The sequence below is a fragment of the Monomorium pharaonis genome, chromosome 3 (genome assembly GCF_013373865.1).
Source record: "Monomorium pharaonis isolate MP-MQ-018 chromosome 3, ASM1337386v2, whole genome shotgun sequence".
In the NCBI taxonomy this organism is placed as follows: Eukaryota; Metazoa; Arthropoda; class Insecta; order Hymenoptera; family Formicidae; genus Monomorium; species Monomorium pharaonis.
The window spans coordinates 32,296,694-32,308,937 of NC_050469.1; the positions used below are offsets into that span (position 1 = coordinate 32,296,694).

General features: G+C 28.1%; 1 protein-coding gene across 3 annotated transcripts in view; it reads right to left on the reverse strand.

The window, feature by feature from the left end:
* LOC105838761 (paired box protein Pax-1) overlaps positions 1–12,244 on the reverse strand; it is a 47,049-nt gene that overhangs the window by 1,467 nt on the left and 33,338 nt on the right. For all 3 annotated transcript variants that reach the window (XM_012684544.3, XM_012684543.3, XM_036283909.1), the window contains one exon: positions 4,573–5,202. In XM_012684544.3, coding sequence (XP_012539998.1) covers positions 4,573–5,202 — 630 coding nt within the window. The remainder of the gene's footprint in view (positions 1–4,572; positions 5,203–12,244) is intronic.

The window sequence follows — 12,244 nt, forward strand, 5'->3', positions numbered from 1 at the left end:
GGGAGAAGGTATTCATATAAAAACTGTATCTCAAGTACTATCTTAAGATGTCATCAACCAATTACAGAGTCATCTTAGCATCTTAGATATTACTTAAAACGATCTTGATAAAATAATATTTGATTATGAATACTAGCCTAAGTGTAAATCATTATTGGTATTGCATAACGCGCAATACAAAAGTTACGCAGCGACATCCAACATGTAATGTAACGATACCAAACTGTCATTAAAAGTTACAGAATAGGTTTACTAAACCATAAGTTTAATAAACCATAAGTTCAATAGGTTGTAACTTTTAATGACAGTTGGGTATTGTTATATTATATGTTGGATGTCGTTGCGCAGCTTTTGTGCCATATATAATAATATGTGCGCAACGATATTATAACAATACGAAACTGTCGTTAAAGGTTAAGTCGTTAAGAGAATAGATCTTACAGAAATAAAATCGTAGAGTTTCTTTTTGAGCAATGAGATCTATTCTAAACAAATAATTTGAAGATATAAACAAGTGTATAATTATCACGATGTAAACTTGTATAACATTATCATCATGTCGCAGAAGTCGCATCATTATAGTAGAGACTAACAGTCGTAATTTTGATTATTAGTCTTGTTATTAAGAACTTTTAAAGTTTTCTAATTACACGACTGTGTTTGTCTTTGTCTAAAAAATACTTGAGGATAGAAACTGTTTTTAGACAACTGTTTACCGCTTGCGTATATTTAAAAAAAAATATAGTAGTTGCAAAACCGCTGCATTAATTTAATCATATAGTTCGCAGAAAATTAAACATTACCTACGATGTGTTCTCTGGGATCAACTTACTTATAAAGAAATATGCGTACTGTTATATCAAGTGGAAGCATGCAACGTATTTTTTTCTCGCACCTTAATGTGCCCTAAAATGTCGCTACACTCGAATATTTGGTCCTGCGTGTATCGGAGCCATGCGTCAGGTGTATCTCATCTCGTCCTTTCGGTATGGATTATCCTACCTCTGAAATCAAGTGATAAGAAAATTGACGATGGCTGTATTCGTTCTAAAGCCCATTTTAGGTGAGAGGTTGGGATGCGCAATTAGAACCAAATCATTTTGTTTAAGATATGATGATGCCATTTTGATTTCTGCTGCAGAGTATTTAGATAATCGGTTCGCCATACGCTCCAAAACTATTTCGGCTTTTGTTATAAAAGTTTTCATCGAAAAAATTTGTTTTTTCAAGTATAGCTCCGCAGTACTATTTAGTGTAGAATAGAGATAGGAACATATCGGATAGTGAATGATAATCGGATGTGATGCCTGCAGCAAAATCCAGAAAATAATTCAAGTTCAAATAAGTTCAAGACACTATGAATACAAAATTATCGTTGATTGTTTGGTAGTGAAGCGAATCACAGGTTGTTTATCTAATATTGCAATAGGCAAAGATAATATCAAAATTCCACCAAATTTGCTGTTGGTTGATCCAGAATTCTATCAATCTATGAATATAAACATTTTGTTAGGTGTAGAAATGTTTTAGATTTACTCTTTATATTGGACAAATTAAAGTATCTTTAGAGCATCTCCTACTTCAGAAAATGTTATTTAGATAGATAATAAAGCGGCAAGTATCCAAGCAGCTTTACACAACGAGAAACGACATAATGCAATATTTCGGTGAGTCATTTTAATTTAGAACAGGCCATTGAAAGGTTCTGGCACACGGAACAAAATCTCGATGAACCGACGCTTAGGCTACGTTCGGAAACATCACCTGAGTGCTCTTGGGTATCATTCTATTATTGTTGTTTGTTGAGACAAGGATAGAATGATACCCAAGAGCACTCGGGTGACGTTTTCGAACGCAGCCTTACTGCAGAAGAGAGAGAATGCGAAGAACAATACAAAAAAACTTATCGTCAAATGGAGCAGGGAAGATTTGTAATGCCAATTAAAAAAGACAAGCTGCAAACAGGAAGTTCTTACAATACAGCTTTAAGGCGATTACTAACTGGAGCACAGGTTAAATCGGCATCCAAAAATGAAGAAGGAATATATGTAATTCTATTCATGCAAGAATATTTTAGAGCTCAAGCATATGGCTCTAGTTATTTTAGAAGGTCAAAGAGCATTTCTAGTTTTTTACATTCCACATCATGTTGTTTTTAAACATACTAATTCTACAACAAAAATTCGTGTGTTCAATGCTTCGTGTAAAACGGACATAGGAGTGTCACTCAATGACGTTCTAATAGTGGAACCAACTTTTCAGCAAGATCTTTTTTCTATTTTACTTAAATTTCGTATTTAGCAGTACGTTCTTACAGGAGATGTAGCTAAAATGTACTGACAAGTGTTAATCGATGAGTCTCAGTGAAGATTACAGAGGATTCTGTGGCAAAACAACGAATAGGAAGAAGTAAAGATCTTTGAATTAGCTACAGTCACGTATGGCACAGTATCCGCATTATTTCTTGTAGTACGTTCTTTACAAGAGATAGCGAAATTGGAGCAGACCAACATATCTATAGAGGAGTTGAAAGTTATCTGATTTCTACGTCGATGATCTTTTAACAGGTGCCAACACAGTTCAGGATTTCATCACAATACGGAATGAAGTGAATGCAATATTAAGCAAGACAGGTTTTACTCTGCGTAAATGGGTATCAAATGAGCAAGCGATACTAGAAGGTATATCTGTGTCGTTTTCGAATCTTAGCTTGCATATTAACAAGGATGTAAATTTACATATACTCGGATTGCAATGGAATTCGCAAGGTGATACTTGTCAATTCAACATTACTGCGACTAAACAACTCGAAATTTCAAAGAAGAACTTATTGTCTATAGTATCGCTTGTATTTTTGATCTTTTAGAAATCTTAGAGTCGATTGTAATTATGACGAGGATCTTTATACAACGATTGTGGCAATTACGACTTGATTGGGACAAAACAGTTCCCAATGAAATATAAACGCAATAATCTTGTTATGAATCGGAGCTTCAAATTTTAAATACCGCGAAAGGTTATTCCTTATAACACTGAAGTTATAGAATTATTTGGGTTCTCAGATGCCAGCGAAAAGGCATATGAAGCCATCGTATATATTCAGAGTAAATTACCTTAAAATGGTACAAACTGAGATTATTGTGCGCGAAATGGGATAGTCCCATTAAAAAACGTTACCACGTCTTTACCACGTTTGAAATCATGTGCAGCATTGTTATTGGCACAACTATTGCGCACAATTTTGAAATCTATTAACATGAAATTCATACAAATATATTAATTATTGGTCGGCTTCATGTTTTCTTGCTTAGAATAAGTCTACTTTCAGGAATAGAGTAATTTTGTTGCTAATCGTGTCAGTGCAATTCATCTCTGATTCAAACGATTGGTACTACGTAAATTTATCGCACAATCCCGCAGACATTATTTCAAGAGGCATGTTATTGTTGTTAATCAAGGCAGATCTGTGATGGAAAGGACCCATAGCTTTCTCAAAATATGACTGACAAAGGTCGGAAGTGTCCCTCACCGATTTTAATAAACTTCATTATTTATTTTGTTTTTGGCAAATATCTTTGAAAATATATAAAGTTTATGAAAAAATATCCTATAGTTTTATGGTACTTTATATTTTTTACAATGGTATATTTATGTTTTAAAAAAATTTTAAACTTTTTAATTTATCTCCTTTCCACCCTTTATTTTGTAAAATTTTGAAATTTGAAGAAAAAGAATATTTCAGTTAAAAAGCCCCCAAAATTATAGCACAAGAGATATTTTGCAAAAACTAAAAGTAGATTCTTTAAAATGCTGCAACTTCGAAAATTTATCCGGGTTACGCTAATCCAGTGTGTCCTTTAAGGTTTAAGATTCTCTTAAGTAGAGAAAGATTATTTGAATTTTTATATATTAATCATTACTTATAATTTTTAGTTTTATAAAAATAAATGCAAGGATTTGATTTTATTGATCTGTTTTTGCTTGTGGAGACAGATTTGGTACTACTATGTCGACATGTCTGATGATAGATCTGTGTTTGTGCATTTGTAGACGACTTTGCTAAACAGATTTACTCAAGTTTGTTGCTAAACTGTCGTTATATTGTTATTGCCATATATATAATACTTTGATATTGTCTTTAATTTAATTTCTGTATATGTTATTCAGATTTGGTTCTAATTGGAGACCAACTGAGAACTTATCTGTAGGCTCTGGCTTCAACATTCCGCTGGCATTTCCTTTTTAGTAACATTTCATGATTAAAATGTTTACTTGGTTGATGTTTGCTGATTGTGAGTTTGAAAACGTGTTAATAAGAGGAAAAATACGAGACAAGTTACCTGATAAATGACCTGACAAATTGATACATAAAAAAAAGGATTTAATACTATTTAATTAGGATTTAATAATTAAATAATAAAACTGAATAGCATTTTGAATTATGTAGAATCAATATTTATCCAAATTATTCGTAGTCTATATCAATTGATAGGAAAGAAATTAACAAAAATAAGTAAAATAGTCTATTATTTAGAATTTTTATACTTAAATTATTACCCACAAAATACTAACCTTGATGATGATGATGTGTAATGGAAGGCGGCGCTGTTGGATGATAAGGTGTTGGTGGATACGGTACTGGACAAAGGGCTGCACCGGCCGCTGCGGCGGCTGCGTAGAGATGATGATGATGATGGTGATGATGGTGAGCTGAATGATGTGAATGATGATGCATAGTTGTCGGTGTGCCAACTTTATTTCTCAATATCCTTGATATACTCGATACTGATGGGACATTATATTTGTCGCAAACGCCATCAGATAACAATCGATCTCTTATTTCCCAGGCAAAAATCCCTGGATCTTTTAATTTTAATTGTTTAATGTATTGCACGACTTTTGGTGTAGTCACACGTGGTTTGCTGCCACCAATTGCGCCTGGTAAAATACTACCCGTTTCATGATATCGTGCTAGAATTTTACTAACACATCCGTGACTGACACGTAATTGTCGTGAGATATCGCATGGTCTGATACCCAATTGTGCAAGCTCAACTATTCTCAATCTGACAGCATTGGGCAGTGGTCTTCCATTGACAAATACACCTCCTAATTGATTTACTTCTCCATATTGTTGTTGATGTTGCTGTTGATGTTGCTGTGATTGTTGTGGTTGTGCTCCAATTTCAGTATTGCTGTTTTCTGTAACATAATTGATTCATCATTAATTAATAAAACACGCTCGTTCTTGAAATACAATAATTATCATATGAAGAAGCAAAGTCGAGCAACCGGAAAATATAATTTTCTGTCGCTTTGTTAAACAAATTAGCATTGCTAAATTTCTTAGCGCAACTAATTTTGACTTCACTACTTGTAAGTTCTTTATCAAATCATAATAACATTTTTTCTTTTTTCAAACGTTTATTGAATTGATTCGTAACAATCATACATTCATAAATATCAAGAATTTAGTGGATCATTACGAAATGTTAATTCTTGTACGATCTTCAAGGTCAAGCAACGTTGACGACTCTTCTCGGCTATATAGAAGTGGCCATTTTGAATTTTGTAGAAGAACATGTTTTTCTCTTAAAGTATATATAAAAACAAAAATTTTTGATCTTTTGAACGTAACATTTTGAGTTAATAAATTTTGCACAGACACTTGTCCCACATGGAACATTTTATATACACACACATACACACACACATATACATGTTTTTATATATATACATATATTTATATGTTATATGAAAAATTTTTTACTAGTCAAAAATATTCTTATCGCCTTTTATTGTAATTGAAAATTTGTAAACGTTTTATAACTAATTAAAATTAAAAGATTTAAAGAGAAATTTTCTTTATTTAAAGAGAATTTTAATACAGAGTAATAGATTTTAATATCCTCAGTTAATTTCATTAATAATATTAGAAGATAATAATATCATCATCATGTAACAAAATAGTCACCAATATTCTCCTTCTACGCTTTTTAAACAGTATATGTATGTTTTTAGATAGAAAATAATATTTTTTAAACCAAAGCTAAAAATAAAACTTTGAAGATACACTATGAGAAAATATTAATTATTAAAAATATTTTTAAAAAATTGTTGTTTAAATATTACCTATTTTGAATTTTTTTGTTTAATATTATATATATTTTTTATACTTTACATATTATTTTCCTGACAAATTATACAAATCTTTTATTATTATATATACATATTATTTTTTATTATGATAATTTATTTATGAAGTTATCCAAAATTAAACAATATTTGAACTTGATTATGTTGAATAAAGAATTTAAAAGAAGCATTTATAATAATAACGTTAGTGTTGCGATCCATATATAGAATTATAGAATTAGAACCAGACGATTTTCTTTCTCTACTTGGGGAAGGAGCTGAAACGTCTTCACCCTCGTACTAGTTAGCTGGAACAGCTCGCTGCCTCGCACAAATACATTTATACTTACACATATCGTCACCAATACGCATACGGTATGTAGTCGTCGTCTCTTTTTCGCTAGATATGTGTGTTACACGCGTGTAAAATGACTACATGCGTCGGAACCTTTGATCTCGGTCATTTATCACTGCTTGTGAGAAAAAGTCTAATAATATTACATGTACAGGCCTCGTATACGTGTATAAATGTATATGTGCATTCATGTGTATCACATATGCATACTTAGAACCTCATAAAAGTACTATTAATACATATATATATATATATATTTATTTATTTATAGCGTTAAAATAGTATGTATATATATAATATACACGAAATATGTCCATATAAATGGATCTCTTTAAACTCTATAACTTTTGTCTGAAATATTTTTCTGTAAAACTTATATTTTCTGAGTTATTTAGAGGTATCGACCTTTTTTTCCCATTCTGTATATTAACATTTGTTAATCTTTTATTTTTGAAATTTCCATTGTTTTGTTCAACAAATATTTTCAAATTTTTAAAAATTGTATGAATTAAAAAATATTGCATAATTATAGAAGTTGTAAACAAAAAGTCAGAAAGTTTTACAAACAATTTTTATGCTGTACTATTAAAAAAATTAAATATAAACTGAGTGTTTGTCTCATTAGTATGAGAGCAATGAAGAGTTATATGTATTTTTCTAATAAAGTTTTTTCAAGAAATTAAATGTATTGGAAGAGGACACATCAACAAAAATTAAAATTATACCTTTTTTATTAATTAAAATTTTAGTTGTCAAAGAATATATATTTTTAGAATTTTACTTTGAAGAAATAATAATTAATAATAATTAAAGTTATTATTATGAAGAAAGCAACAGGCTATTGTATTCAATAAACTGTAAGAAGCCTGTAAGCAAAATGCGCGAAAATGTTAGCAGATTGGCAATATATTTTTTTAAACATTGATAATAAATTAGTATTAAATAATAAATTATTTCAGCAATATGCTTACAATTTGCTAACAGAGTCTGTTCACAGAATCCGGCAATAGGTTGATGGTAGAAATTGAACACAATTTGCATGCGTAGACAATCTTATGGTATATTGATATACCAAAAATCGAGTAGAAATCGCAAATCTCAATTACTGCCACTAATTTGTTAGCATAAAATAATTAATTTTCGATGACAATTTAACCTCATCTTCTGATATTATAGACTCTATTTGTTTTTACTAACTAATGATTGATAGCACACTTGACACGATCTATGTTTCCAACAGCTTGGCTATTTGGAAAGATGTATTATACTGTAAACATTGTAAAGTCTCAGACTTTTAATGACAATAACATATATACAATTATCGCGTTTTTTCCCAATATATATGATAATAACATCATTAATAACAATAAAAAAAGAATTGTATAAATTATGTTTAAAAAATATATAATTTGAAAAAAGAACAGAAGAAGACGTATAATAAATGTATAAATAATTTTTAATATTTAAACATTTCTTTTTTTAAATATTTCTTTGTATAATATTAAAGATATAAATTTTATTGCTTTTGTTAATAATTTAACACAAACTTTTAGAAATATTTGAGCGTCTACAGCTGTATAATATATCTTATTATAGTCTATCAAATAAGTAATCTAAGGTTATTACTTCAAGGATGTTTAATAATTTTGTTATTTATTCAAATATTAAAGTAAAATTTAAAAAAATGTATTCTTCGACAATTAAATATATTATAAATAATGAAAAAGGAAGAATTTAATTTTTGAACCATTTTAGTGTTGTGTCCTCCTCTAATATAATCTATTTATTAAAAAAACTTAATTATATTTCATGTGTAATAATCGTCGCATAAGAGTTGCGCGTCTGATTTCTGTGCTGAAGATCTCGGGTTTAAATCTATCCAGAACAATAACAAATTTTTAATTCATTTGCTACCTCTTAGAAGGCAAATCGCCGAAAGTATCTTTGTCAAGATATTTACTATGCATAAGCATGTATCAATCTTTGATTAACAATCTATCAAAAATGTAAAAAAACCAAATACTGAAATATCAAAATTAAGCTTTGGAATTTAATCGACCAAGAAGTATCTTAATTTGATCGTTTTCGTCTCACTTTTTCACGCGCAAAGTCGCCGATATCAGCATTTTAACATTATTACACAGTTTTTGTTTTTTAATAGAAGGCGTAAATCGTGATAAAAAACTTTCCTGTATAATTTTTTCTGCACGTTTGATTATTTTTCTTTCATTTTGGTTTTTATAAAAAATGTATAATTAGGGTAAACTTGGGTGTGATGGCGCTAATTTTTAAAAATGCAAAGAACACAATTTTACTTTTATTATTTTTTAAATAGCATTTGGTATATTATATAATTACTACTAAAGCTTATAATTACTTTACTAAAGCATGTAACACTATCATTAAAGAGAAAATACTTAATAAAAATTTTATATTATCAAATTAAATTCAAGGAGGATTATAAGACTTGCGACATTTGCAAGTGATGGTCCATAACCTTGAACGCAGGCAATATAACTTTACTCAAACGCATATATACGTCAAATGCATATATGTATATTAAATTCAGTTACGTTAGTAAAACCCCTTCAAGTTACACTAAAATTAAAAAATTAATACCTGACATATTTTTTAAAATAACATAAAGAATACACCAATTATAAATAAGCTTTTAGTTACCTGTAACGCTGAAATGCAACTTTTATGACAATGGATACAATAAACACTAATGACCAGTAACTATGTTATAACGTCTAAACAGTATGTAAAGAAGTAATTTGGACAGTTATTCCAACACAAAGTATACAAGGTATTGTAAATTCCATAACTTCATGGGGCATGTAGTCCATAATTGTTTTCTTTCTTCTACACACACATATACATTGAAAATACATAGTTGGATATGAAGATATTAGATTTTTGTTATTTATACTAGCAATAAGTTACTTTTTCAAATTAATAATAAGCATAATGAAAATTATTTTTATTAAATAATTATAAAAGTGAGTAGTAAAATATTTTTTCGATATAGCTTTCAAACAAAAAATATTTTTATTAAATTTATTTTAATTTTTTGTAGCACTGTTAAGTAAAATACTACTTTGTTAAAATGCCTAGCGATATGAAAGAAAATTTTTATTTTTTAATGAGTTATGTATTCTTTATTATTATTTAATATAGTAATCACTTGTAAATTTTTTCATTTCTTTAAAAAATAAATTGTTTAAGCAATTAATGTTTCAATTATAATGTAAAAAACATGACTAATTTCTTACATGACTGATTTTTAAAAAATTTATGTGTTTAATAACAATAAGAGTTGTGTAGTTAATGGACAAGAAAGGAAATAACAAACTGGCAGACATTTATAACGTGCGCAGCAAAAACACATCTCTGCAATCGACGGCTGCGGCGCGGCGGCGCGCACGACGACGATTCCGACCAAAACTCTTCTTCCAGGAATCATATAGCTGCAACTTAAAGCCCTCCTTTTCGTTGCGCTTTTCTTATTTATTCATATCCTCTATGTGCGCATTAAATTACACCAGTTGATCTGTGAAAAGAATTTTTGGTAATTATATACAAAAGAAGATGCAAATAAATTTCCTTCTCCATAATAAATCGATGTATCATGTATTTTATATGTAGAATAAGATTGCATCTATTTTTCACATTATATTATATAAAAAATATTAATGTTGTAATTAATTTTTACTGCAATTTACACTGTATGTAAGGGTATCTAATAAAACAAGACTGCATTTTTGCGACAATTTCATGAAATATTAATAATACATAAACTTTTTCCAAATTAAGATGACAATTCATTACAAATATTGAACTACTAATTAATATCCTTTTTTTTTTTTAAATTCAGATTAGTCACATTGAATAACTATCATTCATGTCTCCGATAGGCAAATATTGCATACATTAAATATACATTTCACAATTTTCATTTCACAAATTTCATAATTATGTAAAAATATATCATAACCAGTTTTGTCGGAATAAGATTTCTGAATAATATTTGTAAAAAAATTAGACAAATTTAAATTTGAGTTATAAATATTTTACAATTATTTAGAAAACCAATTTTTTAATTTAAATTTTTGTTGTGCCGAATATTTTATGTTACAATATTTCTACATATATTAAAATTTAGAAATATTTATACATTTTTATATTCATATATATAGATAAAAGATTTCTTATCAAACTAAAACTAAACAAGTGCATCTTCAAACCATTCATTGTATAAATATAATAATTTTTCCCAGATATAAATGTAAGAATAAAAGTATTAGAATACATATAGGTATAATATAAAATTATAAATTATAATATTTTAAGAATTTATTTAAAAAATTTACAATCTCTGAAATTGTTCTTATGGGAATTTTACATCTACTATCTATTTTTATTTTATAGTATATTTAACATTATATAATTAAAAAATATTTATCTTTTGTTAACGTTAATAATATGATATGCTTATTAATAACACATTAATAATGTTAAAGGTAAAGAAGGAAATATTTGAAATATCCAGAATTTTTTAATTTTTTATTAATAAATTTTATAAATTGTTTGTTAGAAAAACATTTTTTATATTTTAGGAATTTACTTTAAAAAATATATAAAACCTTCAGACTTTTTTCATTCTTGTGAAACTACTCTATATTCGCAATGCAAAAATTTAAATGATACACATACATACACATGTAATATAGATAAAAGTAAAAGATACGTATTTAAAAAAAAGTTTATTTTTAACTCAGATAATAAAACAAGTCTTAACAAACTTGCGCAAATTTACGATTGCTGAAATTTAATATAGCAGCATTGTATGGTCTTATTATACAATCATTATGATGATATAATGAAACGAATTTTAATGACAATTTCCTTCTGATGGCCTCAATTTGGCAACAAATGTAGATTAAATTGTTACAATTCTGATAGCAATATACATCGTAATGCAAGTAATATGCCAACAATAATATAGACACTAGGAAGATATTAAGATGTTTTATGTTTTCGTTTTTTAATGTATACATAAAAATGTTTTAGTTTTAAAGAATATTTAAGTTTACAACTACCTAAAACATTTAAAGCTGTTTAAAATTTTAGTTTTAATGTTTTAAATTCAATCACTTTAAAATTAAAATATTTTAAAAAACGGAGACAAAATACGTTTCAATAACTTAAAATTAAACGCATTCTTCGAATGTATATATTGAATGTATTTTTAATAAAAACTCTTATGTATGTTAAAGGGATAAAATACACGTATTTTAATGAAAAAGTGTCTGATTTGACATGAAAGCGGTTTGGTAAAGAGTTCTGAGTTCGATCTCCACCCTTAGTCTTTGTATTCCTTAGAAAGGCAACAGGAAACCACTTTGACTAGTTATTACTTCCCAGAATGTCACTACAGAAAAATCTAAAAACAAAAAGGCTCCTAGTCCCTTTAGTGGCAAGTCACATAATTACAGAACAGTTCTTTCTAGAATGATTGTCAATGTTAGGGGAATTTAATACGGTACGCTGAAAAAAAAAAAAAAAGAATCGAGAAGAATAAAAAATACAAAAAAATTTTTAAGTAAAAGCTTTATTATTTAAAGATGAAAATGGTAAAATTTGAATTTTTGAAAAGTAATTTTAAAAATAACCTTGCTGTTTATAATTGGTTTTGAAAGAATTAAGAAAAAATGTTAATAAAATAAAAATTTACTTAAAGGTAAATTTCAT